Here is a 26883-nt window from a genome sequence, read left to right as displayed (position 1 = left end):
GTAGCATTTCCTTCCTCCTTACAGCTTGCCCCATCCTTGGCTTTCTCCTTCCTCGATGTTCCTCCTGAAAAAACCTCTCCTGCTAACGTGACGTCTCCTGCCAATCCCAGTTGTGAGGTGGTTCAGTTTTCCCCTCAGCGCCTGGTAGTTTCCAACAGACCTGCTCATCTGGAATGTCCCTCCCCAAATTCATCACTGCTGCTATTGTTGGTGCTGTCCTTTTAAATTTTCCCAGACCCGCCCCCCCCAATTTTATTTTATTTTTAGAAAAACCTGTATTCCTGTACATACACCACTATTCATGACAGTATACATATGCAAACCACTTTCTTACTAAGCACAAACCTTTGTGACCAGTCTTTGGGTTTTCTTGAGAAGTTGTAAACAAAACAAATCTCTGCCATTCGATTAATATTTTTAATGCAAAACCTAATAACTGTTCATGGATGCACCTCAGAGACATCACCATTCAGACATCTCCAATAATCTGAACGCAACTTCTGCCTCTTCACATCTTTAAATGATTTGCCTGTTGACAAAAAAGACAGAAAATACCCCTGGCAATCTCTGTAATTTTGGCGCAAATTTGGCACAGAGAACCAGCAAAGATTCCCAGAGATGGCTTCCCAGTATCTTATGGTCATACTAACAAGACGGAGCCTCTGATTTCTGGTCATTCTCTCAACATTTTCCTACTTTATGCACCAGTAATGATCAACAAAGCATGCGAAAGTTGTTCCAGATCACCTTTTGAAATGGGCCTCTGTCTCTATTTCCATCTGTTTCCCCTTTTCTGCCTTATCTGTTCCCTGTCGGCGTCCCTTTTCCTATCTCCTGCGCGCATCCATGCCTGCTTCCGCCTGTTTCTCCCCACAAATAACCCCACAGGGGATATATTTTATGGGGCCAAATGACTCTGGCAAAAGTGTGTCGCCCTTGCCAAACTCCCCTATCTCCTGTTCTCTGGGAACAACACAATCGGTACGGGCACTCTCTCGCTCACAAACAGAATATAAGAATGTAAGAAAAAAGGGAAGGAAAAGTTGGGATTTGCGCACAGGCAAAAACCTTCCCAAAAAACAAAAACAAAACAAACACCTTCCCAAAAACCAACAGGACCACATCAAGGTGGACTGCAGTTTAAGACGTTGGGGGGTAAAAAAGGTAAAGGGACCCCTGACCGTTAAGTCCAGTCGCGGACGACTCTGGGGTTGCGGCACTCATCTCGCTTTACTGGCCGAGGGAGCCGGCGTACAGCTTCCAGGTCATATGGCCAGCATGACTAAGCCGCTTCTGGCAAACCAGAGCAGTGCACGGAAATGCTGTTTACCTTCCCACCGGAGCGGTATCTATTTATCTACTTGCACTTTGATGTGCTTTTGAACTGCAAGGTTGGCAGGAGCTGGGACCGAGCAATGGGAGCTCACCCCGTCGCAGGGATTCGAACCACCGACCTTCTGATCGGCAAGTCCTAGGCTCTGTGGTTTAACCCATGGCACCACCCGTGTCCCTTTAAAGTGGTATAGTAAAGGTACCACTGACCATTGGGTCCTGTCGCGGACGACTCTGGGGTTGCAGCGTTCAACTCACTTTATTGGCCGAGGGAGCCAACATACAGCTTCCGGGTCATGTGGCCAGCATGAGTAAGCCGCTTCTGGCGAACCAGAGCAACACACGGAAACGCCGTTTACCTTCCCGCTGGAGCGGTACCTATTTATCTACTCACACTTTGACGTGGTTTCGAACTGCTAGGTGAGTAGGAGCAGGGACTGAGAAACGGGAGCTCACCCCGCCGCAGGGATTCGAACCGCTTACCTTCTGATTGGCAAGCCCTAGGCTCTGTTGTTTAGACCACAGTGCCACCCGCGTCCCCCTAAAAATAAGCCATGGGGTCAACAACTCCTGTCTTATTCCCTCCATCACATTTGGGAACATCACTGCAAGGCCTCTTACGCCCCCAGGAACAAGGCTATTTCGTTTCCTCCTGTGTTATAAATAGGACCCAGTGCACTTTTGGGGATTTCCGGAGTCTGACACAAGTTTCCAGAAACCATCACACCCAGAGACCTGGGTCACGTTAAGCAGCGATTGTTTCCAGCGCTGCACCACGAGGGAGACTCTTGGCACACGGCTGTTTCAAACTCTGTATCCGTGTGGATCTTTGTACGTTTGCTCCTACAGCAGCTGGCTTAGGGGCTCTGCAGAAAATAATTCTCAACCATTTCAAAAACAAAAACAAACCAATTCCATGGGGTTTATACAGTATATACATTTTTGGAGGGGGTAGCAGCTAGGACACTTAAACCAACCTCAAACCTGTTTAAAAGTGAGGTGCCCTGTGTGCATCTGCAAAGGAGACAGAGGTCAGCCTGCGGCCGAACTGACAAAGCCCCAAAACTCTCGCCTTAACCTCCAGCCTGTTTGGTTTTCCTTCTCCTGCGCCTTAGGGTAGTTTGATCTCATCCGTTTAAATTACAGCTGTCTACCAACAAGGGGCCATTTAAACGCATAGCCTGCCCACCTTTCCAGCACGACTCTCATTATGCTCTTTGAAGCAGCTGCAGCCAGTGGGGTTATTATGGGGTGGTTTCCGGCTCTGCGGTCTTGGACTAGGAGACGGCTTGGAGGGTTGAGCTTTCTGCAGGAGCCAGAGGTCTGTGGGCACCACCTTCTGGGGGCAACTTTGGACTCTCCCAGGTGCCCAGCAGTTGACCACCCTCCCCCCCCAGCCCCACTAAAAAGGCACACACACAAAAGGAGATTTCAGCTAAACATCGGGAAGAATTTTCTGACGGAAAGAGTCCTTTGACAGCGGAACAGACTCCCCTGAGAGATGGTAGACTCTCCTTCCTCGGAGGTTTTTAAGTAGCTCAGCTGTAGAGAATGTTCCCTGACTGAAACCCTGGAGAGCTGCCAGTCAGTGTAGACAATATTGAGCTAGGTGGAACAATAGTCTGGCTCAAAAAGAGGCAGTTTCCTATTTTCCACCATGTGTGCGAATTTATAGTCATTTCCTGTTATCAATAACAACTCCGCCAAATCATAAATGTGCCACTTTTCTTGTACCTATGCTTAAGCTTTGCGCAGGATTGTACCTCTCGGGTTTTGTGGCTATAGAAATGAATTGTCAACCAAAGATGGCATTTCATGCATCCATTCACAAAAGACCCGTAACAATAATTTGGTTAGTCTCTGAAGTATCACAAGACTCCTTGTTGTCTGTGAGTGCAGAAAGGGACGCCATGCGCTGTATCCAACAGTCATCACACTCAGAGTAAACTCATTGAAACTGATGGGTATGACTAGCTTAGGCCCATTGAGTTCAATGGGTCTACTCTGAATGTGGCTACAGCCCTGAAAAACCAGTGAGGAAAATAATTGAAACTTAGTTGTATTGTCTCTTCCACTTCTTCCCTGATCTTGCTAATTGGGACGTCGTCAAAGATTGCATAAATTCAGACGCAGATGTATGCCAAGTCTGTTTCCAAATTTATGTTTTATGTCGCTGATGGGATTGTGTGTGCTCTTAAAAAAAATTATAAGCTTCACTGAGCAATGCAAAAGCACTGGGTGGGCGGAGGATAAGTTTTCTAATTATGTAAATTGATGATCTCATTGCAGACATGTTTATTTCATCATGTATCAATGCATACGAGTCAGACAGTCTTCTCTGTTAAGCTAAATGCAGGCTTCTTGTAATTCCATTCTCTGGAATCTCGCCCTGTGAAAGAATTCTGACTTGTGCGATTTTAAAAACAACACCCACCCACCCACCCCTGCAGGATCTATTATAAATTACAGAAGGTCTAATGTTGCCCTGCAAATACTGACTCCAAAACTTTGCAGCTAAGGACTAGGGTCCCTATACATTTAAAGCAGAATCATACCACTTTAAAACAGTCATGGCTTCCCCCAAGGAATTCTGGGAACTGTAGTTTGTTAAGGGTGCTGAGGTCCCTATTCCCCTCACAGAGCTACAATTCCCAGGCTTACCTGGGAAGATGATTGACCGTTAAACCACTCTGTGAATTGTAGTTCTGTGACAGGGAATAGGGGTCTCCTAACAGCTCTCAACACCCTTAACAAACTACAGCTCCCAGAATTCTTTGGGGGGAGCTATGGCTATTTAAAGTGGAATGATACCACATTAAATGTATAGTGGATATGTTCACCAAGGTCGTTTTCAGCCAGCTGATGACCTTAAAGTATTAATTTCACTAAGGTAGCCATCACATTCCATCAAGGGCCGAGAATAATTTCTTCCAATGGACAAAAATCATAATTTTGGCTGCAGTCAGAAGATCCATCACTAACTCCAAAACAACTTTCTTCAAAGCACCCTTCCAATATACTGGGGGCGGGGGGACATGCAAGGGATTCTGATGCCTTTTAAAAATACTTTTCAGCGCTAACCCCCAAAATAATACAACTTTATTCCAAATGTAAGAATATAGGTTTGTATCCAGAATGAGCTGCAATGCCTACGAATATTTTAACCAAAATATTCTGCAAAGTGTATAACCATCTCGCCTCACCAAACTGTTCAAAGCGGAATTTCAAATTGCAGAATGTGGAATCTTACACTTTGACATATTTGTTGTTGTTTAGTCGTTTAGTCATGTCCGACTCTTCGTGCCCCCCTGGACCAGAGCACGCCAGGCCCTCCTGTCTTCCACTGCCTCCTGCAGTTTGGTCAAACTCATGCTGGTAGCTTTGAGAACACTGTCCCACCATCTCGTCCTCTGTCGTTCCCTTCTCCTTTTGCCCTCCATCTTTCCCAACATCAGGGTCTTTTCCAGGGAGTCTTCTCTTCTCATGAGGTGGCCAAAGTACTAGAGCCTCAGCTTCACGATCTGTCCTTCCAGTGAGCACTCAGGGCTGATTTCCTTCAGAATGGAGAGGTTTGATCTTCTTGCAGTCCATGGGACTCTCCAGAGTCTCCTCCAGCACCAGAATTGAAAGGCATCCATTCTTCGGTGATCAGCCTTCTTGATGGTCCAGCTCTCGCTTCCATACATCACTACTGGGAAAACCATAGCTTTAACTATATGGGCCGTTGTTGGCAAGGTGATGTCTCTGCTTTTTAAGATGCTGTCTTTGACATATTAGCAGTATAAAAAGGGGGAGGGGAATTCAATTCCTGGCAAAGGTGAAACCTTGCCTTCATTTTCAGCAGAAAGCTACATTCCTCAACACAGTGGAAAGGCTCTTTATCTCTCAGTGAACTTTCATGGGTGGGTGAAACAAGCATCAAAAGTTACAACCCCGTGGAAAGTTCTCCTGCGCGCAAGTCTATCCTGCACAGCTGAGAACTAGTAGATTGATGGATAGTCATTCCTGCATCGCAGCGCGTTTGAATTGGGTGACCCTTAGGTCAGAATCTCCTTTCTCGCAACTGTCATCTCACTACAAATTAAGTTCTCCCGACCAAAGTAACCGAGACGCCGCCACACAGGGGCGTTGGGGTGGGGAGGGCAACCAGAGCGATGTTAGCAGACTCCAAGTTATTGTCCTGTACAAAGAGGCAGGAAACCAGCCAGTTCCCAGGATTTCCAGCAACAAATTCCTTCTGCAGCTGGGCTCCGACAGATCGCAGCAGGTAGAGGGCAGGAAAGAGAATTAAGAGGCTGGTGGACCAGCTGGGAAAGGAGGGTGGGGAGAAACCAAATACGGGGGTCACGGCTACATGCCACCGTCCGTGTGGGTCCACACAGGACCTTGCAGAGCCAGGCAGAAGCCCTGGCCAGGTAGATAATGTGCCCCCCCCTTTTTTACCCTGGGGATAAAGATAAAGGGACCCCTGACCATTAGGTCCAGTCGTGGCCAACTCTAGGGTTGCAGCGCTCATCTCACTTTATTGGCCGTGGGAGCCGGCGTACAGCTTCCGGGTCATGTGGCCAGCATGACTAAGCCACTTCTGGTGAACCAGAGCAGCGCACGGAAACGCCGTTTACCTTCCCGCCGGAGGGGTACCTATTTATCTACTTGCACTCTGACGTGGTTTCGAACTGCTAGGTGGGCAGGAGCAGGGATCGAGCAATAGGAGCTCACCCCGTCGCGGGGATTCGAACCGCGACCTTCTGATCGGCAAGTCCTAGGCTCTGTGGTTTAACCCACAGCGCTACCCGCATCCCTGGGGATAACTGAAGTCTTATAAATAAGTAAGTATATAACGTAATTTTTAAATAATGTATTATAATTTTAAATACATTTTACAATAAATACATTATTCATTTTAAAATGTATTACACAATTTTTAATAGTTCAATAATGTATTTAAAAATCTATTTTTAAGTAATTAACTTTGACTATTATTTATAATTAAATTATCATTATAATTAAAACTTCTCCGTCTTCTTATTCTACTCTTAAAAAAGATGTATGCTTGTGAGAAAGCCACTATCTCTTTAAAAAACATGGTTCCCACCAAATTTTATCTTCATTGAGCTATATGTACTCCTCGGGTGTAAGTAATATTCCTGGCCTAGTCAACAAAATTTTAAACAAATGGCCACATCTTCATCAATTTTTCATCATTTTTTTTTAAAAAAAATTACCGTCCATAGCAACATCCATAGCAACATTCCTGGTGCTGTGGCTGTGCAGACCCTGCGCACTGACAGCGACGCAGAAAGACCCCGGCACACTTGTACTTTCTGGTACAGCCAGGAAAGACTCTTGTCTGAAACTCTCAGAGCCGCTGCTTGTCAGAGCGGACGCTATCGTCTGCAAGGCGGATGAGGGGCCTGACTCAGCGCAAGGCAGCCTTTCCTGCCCTTGGATCGGGTACGCTTTCGTCTCATCCCTTTTCTCTTTCCTTTTACAGCGGCACCTTGGTTCTCAAACTTAATCTGTTCCGGATGTCCGTTCCAAAACCAATGCGTTCCAAAACCAAGACGTGCTTTCCCACGAAAAGTAATGCAAAACAGATTAATTTCCTTTTACAGTGGCACCTTGGTTCTCAAACTTTTTTTTAAAATGATATTTATTAAATTTTTAACAAGAAAAGAGTTACAAAACAATAAACAAAAAACACAAGAATACAAAAAACCAGAATTTAACATAAAAAGAAAGAAAAATAAAAAAATAAAAAATCCCTCTTTCTGATATCTTACCACTCATTTACTTATTTTCCTGACTTCCTCACACCTCCCTTTTTTGTATTCCATTTAAAAATTTATTCAGCAAATTCATACCCTCTTAATTTACCCTTAATTATTTATCCTCACATATTATAACTTCAAATTTTCATCTAATATCAATCCATTCTTGCATATTCTTATTTTACCTTATTAATAGAACCACTTCATTTCATTTCAACGTCATTAACATTCAATAATTTTACAGTGTTTCTGTAAATAGATTTTAAATTTCTTCCAATCTTCTTCCACCCTTGGTTCTCAAACTTAATCCGTTCCAGATGTCCGTTCCAAAACCAAAGCGTTCCAAAACCAAGGCGTGCTTTCCCACGGAAAGTAATGCAAAACAGATTAATCCGTACCGGACTTTTGAAAACAACCCCTAAAACAGCAATTGAACATGAGTTTCACTATCAAATGAGAGCGTTGATCCATAAAACGAAAGCAATAAGCGATGTACCGCAGTCACACAATCAATCCATCAGTAACTGAACCGGGTTCCACACAGCCACAAAAACTAAAAAAAAGAGCCGGAAAAACAAAAACGCAAAATAAATAGCAAAAACGGACCTCAGCGTAACACTCAAAACAGAAGTGTGGTACTCAAATCGGGAGCATTACACTCAAAATGGAGCACGTTTGGCTTCTGAAAAAGGTTCAAAAACCGGAACACATATTTCCAGGTTTGTAGTGTTTGGGTTCCAAATTGTTTGAGTACCAAGGCATTTGAGAACCAAGGTAACACTGTATAATTCTTTAACGACTGGGTTTTAGTAATACAAAACAGCCCCCTCCTCCTCCTCCCACAGAGGAGTCATGGAATCATAGGGTTCCCCAAAGGTCATCCAGTCCACCCCCCCCGCAATGCTAAAGCACAGCTGACAGACGGCCATCCAAGCTCTGCTGAGGAAGGAGAGGCCACCAATTTCAGAGGGAGTCTGCTCCACCACCAAACAGCGCTTAAGAAGACTAGAGACTGCCGTCCCAAGAAACCCACGAATCTGTCAGTTCAATCCATTAGGAAGCATTAAAATTCAAATCTATGGATTTCATAGCAGCCAGAAAGGGTTGCGTTCTGCTGGGAGATGTCCCTGTATATCACCTTTGCTTGCTTAAAGAATAAAACGGTGCTAGTCTCCCACTAAAGAATATCCACGCTTTCTTCCTTTAGCTGTAAGTCGACGGTTGTGAATTTTTCCACCAAAGTGACTCGTCAAGCTGTCTTGTGCCAGTTAGATAACATGGCTCCCTTTGGGTCCTCCTCCCAGTGTTGAGCAACCAGCTACAAGAAGATGCCCAGCAGGAGGTTTGAAATGGCAATCTCCATTGCTCCACTTTAGCAATTTCTGCAAAGGCAAAGGTCCACAACTTTTTCACAAGCCCTACGCATATGCCGGAACGAACCTGGTTCCTTAACATTCTCTCCAAAGTAGCCTCGGATGAGATCTCGTCACCTGAAAGTCTCACAGGGGCTACCTACCATTTTTGTCCCGTTTTCCATGTTTGCCCTTCTCACTGCTGGATGTGTGTAGCCAAACACACCGGCAGCGCAACCCGCTGGGAACTTCTCCCGCTCAAACAGGAGGGCTCTTGTGCATTCCTTTCGAGAGATAGCACTGCAGAGCTTGCGCCCAAAATATCTTGGGGCACAGCTGTTTTGGAAGGCTTCTTTCTTACAAAGGAAGACTCAAGAAAATTGCATTGCTGTTGCTGTTTTTTGCTGGGTGGCGGTGAAGACGTCACAGCCCACAGGGAACAACCACCATGCTCAAACAGTGGGGTTTTGCTGCTGCACGAGATTGTTAATTTTTACATTTAAACCCCACCTTTTCTCCCAAGAGCTCAAGGCGGCATGCTTCGATCTTGACTGCTTTCACAGACCTACACCCAGTTGTGAAGTATGGAATTGAGAGCTGGACCATCAAGAAGGCTGATCGCCGAAGAATGGATGCTTTTGAATTATGGTGCTGGAGGAGACTCTTGAGAGTCCACTGGACTGCAAGAAGATCCAACCTCTCCATTCTTAAGGAAATCATCCCTGAGTGCTCACTGGAAGGACAGATCCTGAAGCTGAGGCTCCAAGACTTTGGCCACCTCCTGAGAAGAGAAGACTCCCTGGAAAAGACCCTGATGTTGGGAAAGATGGAGGGCACAAGGAGAAGGGGACGGCAGAGGACGAGATGGTTGGACAGTGTTCTCGAAGCTACCAGCATGAGTTTGACCAAACTGCGGGAGGCAGTGGAAGACAGGAGGGCCTGGCGTGATCTGGTCCATGGGGTCATGAAGAGTCAGACACGACTAAACAACAACAAGAACACACTCCCTACAGGCATGCATAATGAAAACCCAGCTGTCTGGAAAAGCTATCATCCACCCACAGCTCCAGTTTCAGCAAAGGAGGTTAAAGACATCAGGGGGCCATGACCCAGGAGGCCCTGGGCCTCCTGCTTGCCCTGGGGCAAAGGATCTCCCTTCCACGTTGGGGTCCATTTGATGTCCTTTTAAAGAGGAAATCCCGCCGGAGCCCAGAAGGGATTTGCCAGCCACACAGCTAATCTTTGAATAGCCCTGTGCCCTCCCAGCACCCGAGGGGCTGGCAGCTGCCAAAAACCAACGGTTTATTTATCTAGCCACAAATAAAGTTCTCCTTTGTCCAACACGCAGGGAGCCGGCGGCCTCTAGGCAGGGCTGAGCCAATAGGCAGGGAAGGAGGCCGAACAGAAAACGTGAATGCAACTCAGGCTCATTGGCCTTGCGGGGCAGATTAACCAAGGAGAAGAGGAAGAAGAAGAAGAAGAAGATGAAGAAGAAGAAGAAGCAATAGATGGGTGTTTTTGTTGTGCACTTCTTCAGATCTGCACATGATATTCTGGGAGATTCAAAGGGTTATTATCACTGAAAAACACAGGTTGCTGTGTTTGATGCATAGCTGTCAACTTTCAGATTTGAAAATAAGGGATCAGCAGCCTCACCTGTCCCGGGGACAGTCTACGGCAGTGTTTCCCAACCTTGGGCCTCCAGCTGTTTTTGGACTACAATTCCCATCATCCCTTGCCACTGGTCCTGCTAGTCAGGGATGATGGGAGTTGTACTCCAAAAACAGCTGGAGGCCCAAGGTTGGGAAACACTGGTCTACGGGATATCTAACAATCCGGGATAGCAGCGGGAAACGACACTGGAATACAGGAATTTCCTGCAAAAAAAGGGAAGGTTGACAGCTGTGGTTTGATGCTTGGGAATCAGAAGACTGAGTGGAAAAGGGAAACGTAAAAAAGAAGAAACATGCAGGAATCAAAGCTGTGTTAAGACAATTCAAGGTGCTGTTGGCAATGGAGGTGTGCAGGAATAATTCAGATAGATATGGAAGCCTTCCTTGAGCACAAACACAAGTCTGTTAATCTCCAGCTGATACCTACTAATAGTGAATTTGTCCCCAGGCTGGCCTTTAACCAAAGGAGCTCTCTGTTCTCCAGTTCCCCCCGACATATTTGCAGAGAGCCTGCGCTAAGGGAGGAATCTCACCCAGCCGCGAATGGCTGCAGAGCCGGACGAGACCACAAACCCCCTCCAAAGCACGCTTGCCCTGGGTTATTTAATATATTTCTGGCAGGATCACGCTCTCTCCCTCCGCCCCTTGCTCACTCGCAAGGAGCTGGGGCAGGAGGGAGTGGGACGTGGGGCCACTCTCAGCTCGGAGAGGATTTGGCAAAGGGACTCCTGGTGCAAAGAGCTTAACGGGGAGTGAGTCACCCCCCACACCCCCCCAGCTGCAACAAGGGTGCTTCAGAGAGCACACACAGCCACTTCCCTCACGGATGTGGCATCCGACCAGGCGCTGCAGAAGGGCACGACCCCAAAGCTTTTAGCAGCGTTGGAAGCAGCAAGAGGGAGCTTCCGTTCTGCATTAGGAGGGACCGCAGCGCAAGCTGCAAGGGGTCGGCAGAGATTGCTTTTCCTGGAACTCTGACCCCGGGCGTTCGGATGCCTGCGGCAGCAGCATCCCACCGCAACCACAGTGTTTCATCCCACGCGGAAGCCACGCCATCGTCAGGTCTCGGGAGGGGCAGGGGGAAGAGGGAAGAACCATAGAATCCTGGAATCACAGAGCTGGAAGGGAACCCAAAGGTCATTTAGCCCAACCCCCAGGAAACTCAACTGAAGCACCCATGACAGGTGGCTGTTAAAAAACCTCTCAGGCTTGCTTACCCTGAAGGCAGATGCCTGAGAGTGATGGGGTCTGCAGGGACTGCTGAGGACTAACTGAATGAGGTTTCTCATTCGGAAAACACCAGCGTGAAAAAGCAGGCCAGAAGGTAGTTCCCTGCTCCCCGCCCCCCCCCCCCGCAGGGCATCCTCGCCAGTTTAAAGCACGTGAGAGTCAAGCCAGAAAGGACTTGGCAACCTAGAGATCCTAACAACAACAACAAATTATCATCATCATCATCATCATCATCATCATTATTATTATTATTAATACCCCATCCATCTGGCTGAGTTTCCCCAGCCACTCTGGGCAGTTCCCAATCGAGTGTTAAAACAATACTGCATTAAATATTTAAAACTTTCCTAAACAGGGCTGCCTTCGGATGTCTTTTAAAGAAAAGATAGCTGCTTATTTCCTTCACATCTGGTGGGAGGGCGTTCCACAGGGCGGGCGCCACCACCAAGAAGGCCCTCTGTCTGGTTCCCTGTAACCTCACTTCTCACAGGGAGGGAACTGCCAGAAGGCCCTCAGAGCTGGACCTCAGTGTCCGGGGAAAACGATGGGGGTGGAGACAGTGGCGTAGCGTGGGGGGTGCAAGGGGGGCCGGCCCCACCGGGCGCAACATCTGGGGGGGCGCACTCGCGCCTCCGGAGTTGCCGAAGAGCCTCGGGCGCAGAGTTTAACTCTGAGCTGCCTGTGATGTGGAGGGCACGACTGTTCCGCGGGGGGCGTGGTGTGGATCTGTACCGTTTGCCGCTTTGATCTGGCGCCTTTTGCGGAGAGACAAGACGGGCACGTCGCTTTGCGGGAGCCGGGGAGAGGAACCTGGTTCAGTCCCGCGGGGCGCGCTTCTCTTGCGAGCCCCCCCCTCCAGCCGCCTCCCGCTGCCCACGCTGCGCTTCTCCGCCTCTGCCCCTTCTCCTCGCTGTCAGCAGCCGTCTGTGTCTGATTTGAGAGGAGAACGGAGGCGAGGCGAGGCGGCTGCAGCCAGCGACCCCCCTCCGCCTCCCACCCCGGGGCTACCAGAAGCCCCCCTCGGCTTCAGCTGGGGACAGAGAGCGCGCCTGCTCTTCCCTGCGGGCCGCTGCCCCATTGGAAGGGCAGTGGAGGAGCTGCAAGCCGGGGTGCGCGCCATGAGCCTCAGCCTTGGGGTTCAGGGGCCAGTGGTGGAAGCAGGGCCAGTGGTGGAAGTGCGGCGCTTTCCCCGGGTTGCTGGGCGCGGGGAGCCCTCGGGGCGCGGGAAGAGGCAGCGCTCCTGGCTGCAGGTCCGAGGCCCGGCTGCTGCCCGCCTCTCGCGGCAGGAGGGAGTTGCGCTGCCGCCGCCGCCGCCCGCAAGGAGCCAGCCACTCGCTGCCTGCGAGGCTCCTCTCTGGCCGGCCTGCCAGCTGGGCTCATCCTCCTTGCCAGCACAGGCAGCGGGCTCTGCTCCCGGGGGACCTCCCGGGGGAGCGCAGCAAAGGGGCGCCCTTCTCAGCCTCCCCAGCAAAGGGGCACAAGCAAAGGGCACGTCCCGGCGCCGTGGTCGTGCCCTTTGCTCCGCTGCAAGCCACACTGCCACTCGCCTTCGCCTTTCACAACAGCCCCGCAGGGTAGCCCAGGCTGCGAGGTCAACCCAGCGAGAACTCTCCGAGGCTTCTCTCGGGCCCCAGACCAGCCCTCCAGCGCCTCCACGGCCGGTCTCTTGAGTCCGTTGCCAGCCACGGAGGGCCAGCAGCCAAGCCTGACAAGCGCAGAATATAGAGGCTTGGTGGGGGGGGGCACGGCGTGGGGCGCAAATTACTTGCCTTGCCCTGGGTTAGGGGGCGCAAATTACTTCCCTTGCCCCGGGTTAGGGGGCGCAAATTACTTCCCTTGCCCCGGGTTAGGGGGCGCAAATTACTTCCCTTGCCCCGGGTGCTGACAACCCACGCTACGCCGCTGGGTGGAGATGCTCCTTCAGGCAGACAGAACCGAGGCCGTTTAGGGCTTTCAAGGTCAGCACCAACAAAGATTAAAAATACATTAAAATGTCACACATTAAAAACTTCCCTGAACTAATTGCTTCTCTTTTTGTTTTACCACCAAGACCTGCAGTTTGGGAACCAGGTAGCCCACTTCAGTTGCTGACCCCTGTCTATCCTTTAAGTAGGGATGCGGGTAGTGCTGTGGTCTAAACCACCAAGCCTCTTGGGTTTGCCAATAGCAAAGTTGGTGGTTCGAATCCCTGCGTCGGGGTGAGCTCCTGTTGCTCTGCTGCCCCAGCTTCTGCCAACCTAGCAGTTTGAAAGCACACCAGTACAAGTAGATTAAGAGGTACCGCTGCAGCGGGAAGGTAAATGGTGTTTCCATGCCCTCTGGCTTCCATCACGGTGTTCTGTTGTGCCAGAAGCGGTTTAGTCCTGCTGTCTGTGGACAAACACCAGCTCCCTCAGCCTGAAAGCGAGATGAACGCCGCAACCTTATCCTTTTAGTGGCAGGCTAGGGGAAGGAGAGCCCTGACTGACTACAGAGCTCTTGAAATGGCATCATTAGGAACAGGTCAAGGCAAGCTTGGCTTGCGGAAAGTTTTGAGTGGCGTTTTGCTTGCCATCCCAGAATTTACAGTAGCGACCTCACTTACACACTGCGAGGAGAGGAATGCATTTTCTGCTTTCCCTCTCCTTTTCGGATTCCTTTCAAATCCTGAGTACCACATCTGTAAAGTTTTTTAAAAATTATCTACAAACTCTACAACGGGTCACCTGGTCGCAGTCTTCCTCCTACTAGTGTGAGCTGAATTGTGCCCTTATTTTAAGTTGAGGTCTTTATTTCTAAATTTGCACCTCTTTGTTGAAATTTAGCATATGTAAATGTTATGCAAACCTGTGCCCTCCCCCTTTCCTCCCACTTAAAGGCACAGTGTGGCTGTCCAGATTGCAATCTTTCCTAGCCACCCAGAACAATAGGTCAGCTGCACACTTTGGTAAAGGGGAACAGGATTTCCAAAAGGCATTTGGGGACCCGCTCCGTTCTGTCTTCCTACCCACTCCTCAGCTGCAAGCCCCCCTTTCCAAACCAGGCCTTTCTGATCTGCATGTTTATGCCACGTAGATCAAGTAGATCACGTTCCCAAGAAGGGAGAGGGAGCCCACTTGGAAGAAAACAAATCTTTCACCGAAACGACCCCTCTCTTCCTTTATAGCACAGGGCCTCCACCCTGCACCCCGCTTTGCCTTGAAGGAGCTTGACTACTGGTGAGTCAAATGGGGTCTCCCCCATATGGACTCCCCCAAATGGAGCCTCTGTTGCAAAGGGACAGGATTTGGCCTTGAAGAGTTTGCCCTGAACCCTACCCGCTTCCCTTCCCTCGCGCCCTCTCCGCCGGGGATTATATCAGTTCTCTAGTAAGTCCGATTTGCTGGTTGTCAGACTGATCTGACCTCCCTGTTGTAGGGCTGGTCCCCTCCCTGTTCCCCACTTGTACGGGGCAGCTTTTAATCCTCTCAACCGCACCAAAGCAAAGGTCAGCCCTGCCGTCCCTCTCTTGATGTGCCTCTTAGGCAGAGAAGCATGCTGTGAGGGGGAAAGGCAGAAGGATGCTTTAGTTATCTCCCGCTTGGACTACTGCAATGCGCTCTACGTGGGGCTACCTTTGAAGGTGACCCGGAAACTGCAATTAATCCAGAATGCGGCAGCTAGACTGGTGACTGGGAGTGGCCGCCGGGACCACGTAACACCGGTCCTGAAAGACCTACATTGGCTCCCAGTTTCCAGGCACAATTCAAAGTGTTGGTGCTGACCTTGAAAACCCTAAATGGCCTCGGCCCAGTAGACCTGAAGGAGCATCTCCACCCCCATTGTCCAGCCCAGACACTGAGGTCCAGTTCCAAGGGCCTTCTGACTGTTCCTTCACTGCAAGAAGTCAGGTTACAAGGAACCAGGCAGAGGGCCTTCTCGGTGGTGGCACCCACCCTGTGGAATGACCTCCCAACAGATGTCAAAGAAATAAACAACTATCTGACTTTTAGAAGACATTTAAAGGCAGCCCTGTTTAGGGAAGCTTTTAATATTTGATGAATTATTGTATTTTGATATTTTGCTGGGAGCCGCCCAGAGTAGCCAGGGAAACCCAGCCAGATGGGTGGGGTACAAATAATAAATTCTTATTATTATAAATAATATAAATAATATAAAATAATTCTTATTATTATAAACAGAGTCTGACCATTGGTCTGTCTAGCTCAGCTTTGCCCATGCCAGAGTAGCCAATAGGACTACAACTCCCATCATCTCTGACCATCGGTCATTTTGGCTGGGTTCCAATGGGGACTGTGGTCTGAAACATCTGGAGGGCAGCGCATTGGCTACCCTCTCTGTGCACTGACCGGCAGCTGTTCTCCAGGGTTTCCACATAGGGACATTCCTGGCCCTCCCTGGAGATGCTGCGGACTGCAGCTGGGACTTCTGTATGCAAAGCAGCTGCTCTAACACTGAGCTGCGGTCCTTGCCCTTGCTTCTATCCCTTCACTTGCCATTGAGTCTGCAGTCCTGTGTCCTGTTCTAGGCCAAGGATGTTGACAATCTGGAATGCGTACAGAGGAGGGCAACCAAGATGACCAAGGCATATCTGTCAACTTACAGATTTGAAAATAAGGGACCAGCAGCCTCGAAAATAAGGGATCAGCAGCCAAAATAAGGGATTTTCCAGGCACAGGTATGTTCAACTTCTGAGCCCCTCCGACCCAAGGGCAGAAAGCCCAGCCAGCAGCCAAATGAAGCCTCAAGCAGTGGTTCCCACAGCGCAGCAACCCGGCAAAGGGGATGCAGCAAGGGAAACCACCGTCACCTCTCCGCTGGGAAGCGCTGAGCAAAGGCGAGTCCCCAGGCAAGGCGGCCGATTGGATCGGCACAAGGCATGCAAGCTCCATCCCCCAGTCATTCTTAGACTCCTTATTGGGTGAGCAACGCAGCCAAGCAACACAGTTGGAGCCTCCCTCCTCCCTGGCCGGCAGGGAGGGAGGGAGAGGAGCTGCTTCCTTTGAAACCCGGGAAATTTAAGGGACATCATCAATAAGGGACAGCAGCGGGACACGGTGCTGGGATAAGGGACTGTCCCGCCAAATAAGGGACAGTTGACAGCTATGGACCAAGGGTCTGGAAGCCAAGCCTGATGAGGAACGGTTGAAGGAGCCGAGTATATTTAGCCTGGAAAAGAGGAGGCTGAGAGAAGACAGGATAGTATCTTCAGATATTTCAAGAGCTGTCACATGGAAGATGGAGCAAGCTTGTATTCTCCTGCTCCGGACGGTAGGACTCGAACCCATGGCTTCAAGCTCCAAGAAAGGCGATTCCGACTCAGCATCAGGAATAACTCAAATAATTCAATATCTGCTCAAACCAATCCTCCTCTTTCTCACTGACCTCACTAACCTTGAGTAGGTTTGAACAATTTGGGGCAATTAAGATGTTAAAAGTTAAATAAACCTTGTGGAAGGAGGAGTGCTAAGGTATATAGAAGTGTACATAGGGTTAATTTGAATATGTTATTATTGAATATTATTGAATATGTATATTATTGAATATTGTACACCCAATGTATCAGCTGCCTGGGGGGTTTCACTGTTTGTGTTTTGGTGGTTGGTTAAAAATACTATATATATATATATATATACACATATATATATAAAAAAATAAATAAATCAGGAATAACTTTCTGAGAGCAAGAGCTCTTTGACAGTGGAACAGACTCCCTCGGGGAGCTGTGGACGCTCCTTCCTTGGAGGTTTCTAAGCAGGTTGGATGGCCATCTGTCATGGACACTTTAGCTGAGATCCCTGCATTGCAAGGGGTTGGACTAGATGACCCTTGGGGGTCCCTTCCAACTCTATTATTCATTCTATGATTCAACCCCCCTCTTCCGTTGTTCTTAGCCCCGTGTCTCCAATTTCTCTCCACTCGCAGAGGCCGCGCTGCCCTTCTGTGGCCCAACCTTCCCCTTGAGCCGTTAGGACGTTCTTGATCTCAACAAATGTCCTGGAAGTCAAGAGATGGGCAGGGTTTTTCCTTAAAGCTCATTCTAAGGAACTGGAGAGTCTGTTCTTTGATTTGTGGGAGATAAGGAAGCTGAGGAATTTTTGAGGCAGGAAAGCGAGAGCACATCTGCAAGTACAAAAGGAGGCATTAGGGCCAGACGTTGTGAGCAAAGCACAACATCCTGTGCCGGAATAGCACATCTGCGAGACATCCCAACTGTCCCCCAATTGGGGAGGGGGTCCACTCCTACCTACTTGGCTTGGGTTTGCAAAGATACGGCTAATATTGGACCAGGCCAATGGCCCATCTAGTCCGGCCTCCTGTTCCCACAGCTGGCCAACCAGATGCCCGGGGGAAGACTTTAAGTGGGACCTGGGTGGAAATTAACAGGAGACTCAGGTGATGAGCTGCAATGTCTGGGAGACCAAAACTGGGTAACTTGCAAATAAAGAGGAAGGTGTACAGAGATCAGATGATTTCATGGGTGGCGCTGTGGTCTAAACCACTGAGCCTCTTGGGCTTGCCGATCAGAAGGTTGGCGGTTTGAACCCCCGTGACGGGGTGAGCTCCCGTTGCTCGGTCCCTGCTCCTGCCAACCTAGCAGTTCCAAAGCACACCAGTGCATGTAGATAAATAGGTACCGCTGCAGCGGGAAGGTAAACGGCGTTTCTGTGCACTCTGGTTTCTGTCACGTGTTCCATGCGCCAGAAGTGGTTTAGTCCAGCTGGCCACAGGACCTGGAAAGGCTGCCTGAATACAAACACTGGCTCCCTTGGCCTGAAAAGCGAGATGAGTGCTGGAACTCCATAGTTGCCTTTGACTGGACTTAACTGTCCAGAGGTCCCTTACCTTTATCCTCATGGATCAGGTAAGGGAATCTTACCAGAAAGATAATGGCGGATTCAGAAACTGTATGAAATAAAGGGGAGTCATGTTCCAAGAAGCGGAGCTGCTTGGCCACAGGTCTCCCCAGGTCCCAAACTGCTGAATAGTGCCAGGTTGGCAAAGGGTGGTTTGTGCTGCCATTTTTTTAACTGCTGCACTTTTCACCATTATTATTCACTAGAATAATCACTTGCTACATATGGACACTCAAACTGGCTTACAAAATGTGAAGAGCACATTTAAGGAATATTTGAAAAAATATGTTAATATTTAAATCTTAGAATAGCTTTGGAAGTGGATATAGGCTATAGGGTTAGAAGCAGAAGATAGTGTATTTTAAAATAGTATTATTTGTAAGTGATAAAATGTGAAGTTTTTTATGGTTAAAGTAAGTGTGATTTAAAAAAAGGTGGTTAGAAATTATGATATATGTAAACTGCCAAAGATGAGGTAAAATGAAAATCAGAAAGATGGGATTTAGGGAAGCCCACTTAACAATGTTTAGAAAAATAAGGATAAGACAAAAATCTGTTTGTGTTGTTTGTTTTTCTGTTTGTGTTCTTGTGTTCTGTTTGTGTTATAAAATGAATAATTTTTTTTGAAAAAAAACAAAAACAAGATGTGAAGAACGCTGTCCTGACTCCCACCCAAATATGTAAAGAAAGGCTTTTACTTGTGAGTAAGAGAGAGGTCTTTACTCAGGCTAGTAATGGTACAGTCTGGGCAATAAGCACACTGCTTAGGAGTCGCGATTCAGGAGTTTTGGAGCGGGCAAGAAGTTCAGAATCGGACGGAAGCAATGAAGATGTCCCAATGAGTTTCCCTGTCTCTCATACCGGCTTTTACAGATGAGGTGGGACGAGAATCTCTACTCTTGTGGGGATGCCAAGTGTGAGCATTGCTGTCACCAAGTCGGGCGGGAGAGCTGGCATCCCTATTCCCCTTTCAAAAGTGACTGAAGTCAGGATACAAAGGGGAGACAGCCGCTCCCAGGTTTCCCCATTCCCTAACCTTCCTTCTCCTGCGCCACAGTCTGCCCGATCTTGACAACACTGTGAAGCTCATGATAGGAATAAACACGAATGAATCACAACAACCTACAAAACGGACCAAATAAAACAGCAGCAGAGACAGCAAAATCATCACAATCCATCAAATACCTGGGAGAACAGGTATTTTTACACCTGGTTCCCAAAAGCATGTTAGTGATGGCACCTAGCAGGCCTCACTGAGGTGAGAGCATCAAAGGGAATGCCTGCGAAAGGGACTCAACTGTAGGGCCCAAGTAGATGCCAGCCAAAAGCGGTGCTCCAACAATATTGGGGTCCTGAACCATACAGGGATATATTGGTCAAAACCAACACCTTGAACTGGGCTCAGATATGTACCAGCAGCCAGGGCAACTGTGCCAGGGCTGGTCTTTATATAATCAGCTCCCCAGCAGTTGGTTGGCCACGTTCTGCAACTAGCTGAAGTTTCCAAACAGTCTTCAAAGGCAGCCCCACATAAAGCCCACTGCAGTAGTCCAATCTTGGGGCTACCACAGCGTAGACTACTGCAGCCGGGTCATCCGATAGGGTCGTAACTGAGCCACCAGCCGATGCTGGCAGAAGGCACTCTGGTCTCAAGCATCAGCAACAACAAGGCATACCTGGAGTTGACTAGGTGCCTGAGTTTTTATGTATAAAATTGTGTTACACAAACACACACTCGCACTCTGCTCCTTCTGGAGAAAGTCTACAAAACGAACAGCACTGTCAGGAGATTTGGGCTGAATGGGGTAAACAATCACGGTTCCATCTCCCAATAAACTAAGGCAGTGGTTCTCAACCTGTGGGTCCCCAGATGTTGTTGGACTACAACTCCCATCATCCCTGAGCTCTGGCCTTGCTAGCTAGGGGTGATGGGAGTTGTGGTTCAACAACATCTGGGGACCCACAGGTTGAGAAAGGCTGAACTAAGGCAACCACAGAAGCCAGAAGAAGGCCTGGAAACGATGCCTTATGAGGAACGGCTAAGGGAGTTGGGCATGTTTAGCCTGGAGAAGAGGAGGTTAAGGGGTGATATGATAGCCATGTTCAAATATATAAAAGGATGTCACATAGAGGAGGGAGAAAGGTTGTTTTCTGCTGCTCCAGAGAAGCGGACACAGAGCAATGGTTCCAAACTACAAGAAAGAAGATTCCACCTAAACATTAGGAAGAACTTCCTGACAGTAAGAGCTGTTCAGCAGTGGAATTTGCTGCCAAGGAGTGTGGTGGAGTCTCCTTCTTTGGAGGTCTTTAAGCAGAGGCTTGACAACCATATGTCAGGAGTGCTCTGATGGTGTTTCCTGCTTGGCAGGGGGTTGGACTCGATGGCCCTTGTGGTCTCTTCCAACTCTAGGATTCTATGATCTCCACTCAACCTGCCGTGGCCTTCATAATAACAGCTTCCAGAACAGCCTCACCAATGTCATCAGATGCCACAAAGTTCGGCCAACTCAACAACGCTTCCTTGCCCACTGTCAGCGCCCTCACAACTCTCTGGTGTGCCAGTTCTGGTGGCCAGGTTTCCCCAAGGACACATGTGCAACATCGGAAGGATACGTGGCTGCTAAGACTAAGAAATTCGCCAGGAGCATTTTGCACCTGGCTATGGGCCAAATGGAACCAAGTGACGATGCCCAGGCACCAGGATGGCTCCTGACGTCTCCACCATCTGGAGGTGCATGCCTGGGGGTCCGTGGACTGTTTTCACACACAAATACCACATCCTGCAGAATTATACCCGTTAAATATTTTATCTGCACAATCAGGAACCAAAAAGTCGTATTGAAAAAGCTGCCTGGCCCCAAATTAGCAACTAGGCATTCTGTTTTAACGACCGTAACCCTGGTTTAAGGAGACCTAGCCAATCCATCTGAGTTTCTAACACGGCGTCCTCCACTCGCTAACCTGGGCCAGTGGGTCAGAGTGCGGCCCAGAGCAGAGCACATTTGAGCAAACTCCACACTAGTTCCCTCTCGGCGAAGACCCGTGGAGCCTTCTCCAGCATGTTGCACCAGACCCCACGTTCTCGGTCCACCCCACCTCCCTTTCCCCCCCACCGCCCCAAACCACAGCAAGCCCCCGGCCAACTCACCATCCCCTTCCACCTTCTCTGGGGTACGGCTCCAGACAAGCTGCCTACTTTTCAAGCGGACTTGGAAGTTTCTCCGCTCGGGCCTCTGGGATTTCTTCTGGTAGAAGAGGGTGAGGACGGTGCCCGTCTCCAAGCGTTTGAGGACCCCGGACATGTCCCCTGCTCCGGCCGCCTCCGTCTCAGAGGGGTCCTCCAAGAAGCCATTGAGGAAACTGTTCAGCCTGGACAGAGACATCCTTCTCACTGCATGGCCTTTGGTGGCATGCAAAGCCCTCAAAGCCACAGAAAACCCTCTCCCCCTTTTTTAGCGGAGGGGAGCTCAAGACGCTGCTAAAATCCTGCTGTGATATATAATATTCCTTGCTGGCAATTGCATATATATTAGAAACCTCTTTCTATTTCTCTGTCTCTAAGCTGCGACAGGATCTCCTTCGATCCGGTGTCTTCTTCTGGAAGCTTCAAGGGATGAAAATATAGGTAAAACCAGATTGGGGGGCTGAAAAGGGAGGTGTCCCCCCCTCCCCGAAAGCTGATGGAAGAGGCTTCTCCGGCTGCGAGGTTCAAGCCCGGCTCAGAGCGATCCAGCCCAGCTGGAATTCTGGCCCAGAGAGGAATGGAGGTGGGGGAAATCTCGCCATAGCTTTGGGGCTGGAGAGGGGATGAGACTTTGGTGCCCTCTCTGGGCAGAAGCCCCGGGTTAGCCCCACCCGAGGTGGGCTTTGCAGGGATGGAGGAAGCGGGTGGCGCACCCAAGCAGGCAGCGCCCCTCCTGCCCCAGGGACCCGGGTGGCAGCCCCCCGCCACCCCATCCACTCACATCTGCCAAGGGTCTTCTGTGGGGTGCAGAGATCTTTTCTCCAAGAAGCTGAATCCCCAGATGCCAAAAGCCAGGAGGCTCCTCTGCAAACGCTCCTCTGCCCCCACCCAGGAAGGGAAACGCGCTCGGGGAGCCTTGGCAGGGTGGTGGTCTATGGGGCGGACCCCTTCTTGTCCCCTTTCTGGTCCTCTTCTCCTGCTCCCTTTCCTCGCTCTTCTGCTCCTCCTCGCCTTATTTCTCCGCTGATTAATTGCAGCCTGCTGCTGAAATGGACGCCCAGAGGAAACTGCAATCGCACATGGCCGGAAAGAGACCAGAAAGGAATTTAGGAGGGGGAAAAAAAATAAATAAATCCTGGATCTTACAGAAAGCAAAATAGGAAAGTGCGGGGGGGGGGGAGGCTGGAAAGGTGGAGGAGGGCGGCACCTAGAGGCGGAAAGAGGGCATGGCAGGGGAGGGGTTGCGGTAACAGACCAAGGTGGGACCAGATGCGCAGCCCAGCGCGGTTGCCTTCCAGATGTTTTGCACTACAAATCCCATCGGCCCCTGCGCCAGCTGATGGGACTTTTAGTCCAAACAGCTGGAGGACCCTCGGTTGTCAAAAGGCCTCCCCAGAGAGAGAGGCGCCTGAACCGTACATAATTGGTGTTTATTGGTAAACAATATCCTTGCCACAGTGACTATGGCAAGCACTTGGAGGTGCTTTTGAATTGCTAGGTTGGCAGGAGCTGGGACCGAGCAACGGGAGCTCACCCCGTCGTGGGGATTCGAACCGCCGACCTTCTGATCGGCAAGTCCTAGGCTCAGTGGTTTAACCCACAGTGCCACCTGCGTCCCATCAGGATATTGGATATTGAACCCCAATATAAGCCTCCACAGTCACTTATGGTAAAGGGACCCCTGACCATTAGGTCCAGTCGTGGCCGACTCTGGGGTTGCGGCGCTCATCTCGCTTTATTGGCCAAGGGAGCCGGCGTACAGCTTCCGGGTCATGTGGCCAGCATGACTAAGCCACTTCTGGTGAACCAGAGCAGCGCACGGAAACGCTGTTTACCTTCCCACCGGAGTGGTACCTATTTATCTACTTGCACTTGACGTGCTTTTGAACTGCTAGGTTGGCAGGAGCAGGGACTGAGCAACGGGAGCTCACCCCGTCACGGGGATTCGAACTGCCAACCTTCTGATCGGCAAGTCCTAGGCTCTGTGGTTTAACCCATTGCGCCACCCGCATCCCTTCTTCTTCTTCTTTTTTTAATTACATAGTTCAATATTGTCCACACTGACTGGCAGCGTCTCTCCAAGATTTCAGGCTGGAGTCCCTCCCATTCCTACATGGAGATGCCTGGGGGGATTGCAAGGCAGATGTAAGACCTCCTGCTTGCAAGACACCCCCCCCCCCGACGCTTGCAAAGCAGATGCTCAGAACCCCAATACATTGGTACCTCGGGTTACAGACGCTTCAGGTTACAGACTCCGCTAACCCAGAAACAGTACCTCGGGTTAAGAACTTTGCTTCAGGATGAGAACAGAAATCGCGCAACAGCAGCGGGAGGCCCCATTAGCTAAAGTGGTGCCTCAGGTTAAGAACAGTTTCAGGTTAAGAATGGACCTCCAGAACGAATTAAGTTCTTAACCCAAGGTACCACTGTACCTCAAGGGCCGCCTCTTCTCAGAGGAAGTGCCCTGCCCCCTGCAATCAGCATCTGAGACCCTTCATGTGCTTCCTCCGTGAGAGGTCCGGAGGGCGGCAATACGAGAACGGGGCCTTTTCTGCAGTGGCTCCCCATCTGTGGAATGTTCTCCCCAAAGAGGCTTACTGGACTCCATCATGGTATATCTTTAAACACTGGGCAAAAACTGAAATCCTAAAAAGTCTTCCTAACAAAAACACTGACATTGCCTTCTGATTGATGATCTCAGGGCTCAGGAAAGAACTCCCCCCATTTTCTGGTTTGGCTTTGCTGACAGCCTATCTCCTTGTCTTTGTTCCCTGCAAATGGCCCATCCATCCAGTTTTTAAGAGTCGGACTTCCAGTTTATCTCTCCAAGCTTTGATTTAACTCTGACACTTACTAAACCATAGGAATTATGGGTGTCTTGGCAGCCACAAATCCATAACAGTATGGATATTTTTGTTGTTTTTGTAGTTTTATTCACACGCATATACAGTGGACGCTCGGGTTGTGACCGTGCATCCCGCACGGATCACGTTCGCAACCCGCAGCGGCACATCTGCGCATGCGTGGGTTGCGCTTCTGCGCATGCGCAAAGCACAATTTAGCACTTCTGCACATGTGTGACCATCGAAACCCAGAAGTAACCCATTCCAGTACTTCCAGGTTTTGGCATCTGAAGCATCTGTAACCTGAGGTATGACCGTACAACCTGAACCTGCAATGGAGAAGTTCGCAGCATTAAACTCCGAAAGGGTACAGTTTCTCCCATTACTGCAGCCTCCAATTCGAAAAGGCAGCCCACATTGGGTTCTGCCTCGCCACTCCAGCTTGGAAAAGAGTTTTGGATATACGATCTGGTATGACCCAGTCCTGTTGTTAATTTATATGAATGGCCCGGTTAAAGTTTCAGGTATAGTCACTGTGGCAAGGATATTGTTGACCAGTGGCGCTGTGAGTTAAACCACAGAGCCTAGGACTTGCAGATCAGAAGGTTGGCGGTTCAAATCCCCATGACGGGGTGAGCTCCCGTTGCTCGGTCCCAGCTCCTGCCCACCTAGCAGTTCGAAAGCACATCAAAGTGCAAGTAGATAAATAGGTACCGCTCTGGCGGGAAGGTAAATGGCGTTTCTGTGTGCTGCTCTGGTTCGCCAGAAGCGGCTTAGTCCTGCTGGCCACATGGCCCGGAAGCTGTACGCCGGCTCCCTCGGCCAATAAAGCGAGATGAGTGCCGCAGCCCCAGAGTCGGCCACGACTGGACCTAATGGTCAGGGGTCCCGTTACCTTTTACAAATAATATAATGTAGAGTGGATTGGTGGGGTGCAAGATGCAGGAGTTTGCTGTAATGGTTAAAATTAAAACGTTCCTTCCAAAATTGTTCTGTTTATAGACACTCCCACTATGTATGCTGGCATGTACCTATAATTTGGCTTCAATTGGTGGAACTGGCACTTGCAGGTGGCACACAATACCCATTCCACATCTTGATCTTTTAGTGTGGCAGCAGGCCCCTTCGCTCTTTTCAATGTCTCCTAAAAACATTTTTGTTTAGACGAGCCTACCCAGATGTCTAGAAAGTTGATTCAATATTTAATCTGATTTTAGTCTGTTATTTTAAATTTTCTAAAGTCTTAAATTATTGTTGTTTATTTTTCTTATTGATAATTTAATTGCTTTATCTTTTTGGTAAACCATTTTCAGGTTTGTTCATTGTTGTTGTTTTGTTTTACAATGAAACAGTGTATAAATTTTATGTAATCAATAAAGGTGCAGAAGAAGCACCTTCTGTGCTCCTCTGCCATTTTATTTTTAAAAAAATTGATATTATTTTGGTTTTTAAGATTAGCTGCCCTGTAACAGTCTTCTGGGTGACCCGCAAAGATAAAACGATAAGGCACAATTTTAGAAATTTTATAAAACAATTGCAGCATGACCATTTCCAAGCCATTTTAAGAATGCAGGTTTATAAAAGCCTGGGAGAAAAAAAAAAAAAAGGCCTTTACTTGGAGCAGAAAAAAGGCAACTAAAATAAATAACGGCAGCAGCAACTTAAAGTACAGTGGTGCCCCGCAAGACGAATGCCTCACAAGACGAAAAACTCGCTAGACGAAACGTCTTGCGAGTTCTTGCGAGTTTGTTTCCTTTTTCTTAAAGCCGCTAAGCCGCTAATAGCCGCTAAGCCGCTAATAGCCGTGCTTCGCAAGACGAAAAAACCGCAAGACGAAGAGACTCGCGGAACGGATTAATTTCGTCTTGCGAGGCACCACCGTACCTTTAATTTAAAAAACCCGAAACCAATATTTATATACTGCTCTCAGGCTGGATGTGTCCATGGTCTGAGTCAGTAGAAGGATGCCTCCTATGTTCCTATAAGGCTTTGTGGGTCAAAAGAAGGATTTTGCGTTGGTATGGAGGAGAGGTGGCCCTGGCAGCTTCGACTTTCCAGGCTACGAAGGATGGAGGGGAGAGAGCAGCGTGGTCTCTTTTCTTTTTTTATATATAAATTTTGTATTAGTTTTTCAACATATCATTTTCAACAATAGTTAAACGTACTTTTACATCTTATACAGTTTTTTTTTACTTCCATCAATCACATCTGAAAATTGTCCAATTTATTCACTTAATTTACATTTCTTATTTTCACTATTGCATTTAAATCTCATAACTAATATCTCTCTTCTTTCTCTTCTGTGCAATATTTCATATATTTCTCCTTACAAAACTTCTTGTAGTCCTACTAGCGTAATTTGTTGATTACAGTTGCTCTTCAAATAATTTGTATATTTCTTCCAATCTTCTGTAAATCTCTGGTCCCACAGGTTTTGAATCCTTCCTGTCATTTTATCCAATTCCGTGTAGTCCGTTAATTTTGTCTGCCATTCTTCTTTCGTCAGTATTTCTTCTTGCTTCCATTTCTGAGCCAACAATACTCTTGCCGCTATTGTTGCATATAAAAATAATTTTACATCCTGTCTATTAATAGCCTCACCTATAACGCTTCAGTAAAAATGCTTCTGGTTTTTTTAGAAATGTATATTTCAACATCTTTT

At 48.7% G+C, this 26883-nt stretch overlaps 2 protein-coding genes across 2 annotated transcripts in view; one reads left to right on the top strand and one right to left on the bottom strand.

Moving 5' to 3' along the window:
• Positions 1-22499, bottom strand: part of LOC309349049 (1-phosphatidylinositol 4,5-bisphosphate phosphodiesterase gamma-1-like) — a 94275-nt gene extending 71776 nt beyond the window's left edge. The window contains exon 1 of the mRNA XM_081874916.1: positions 21343-22499. Within this exon, the coding sequence (XP_081731042.1) occupies positions 21343-21577 (235 nt within the window). The 5' untranslated portion in view covers positions 21578-22499. The remainder of the gene's footprint in view (positions 1-21342) is intronic.
• The window catches only part of NAPRT (nicotinate phosphoribosyltransferase), a 221860-nt gene that overhangs the window by 133048 nt on the left and 61929 nt on the right, over positions 1-26883 (top strand). The gene's annotated exons all lie outside the window — the stretch shown is intronic.

Source organism: Podarcis erhardii (genome assembly GCF_964252035.2).
Source record: "Podarcis erhardii genome assembly, chromosome: 8".
In the NCBI taxonomy this organism is placed as follows: domain Eukaryota; kingdom Metazoa; phylum Chordata; class Lepidosauria; order Squamata; family Lacertidae; genus Podarcis; species Podarcis erhardii.
This window is presented reverse-complemented; position numbering and strand designations above follow the sequence as displayed.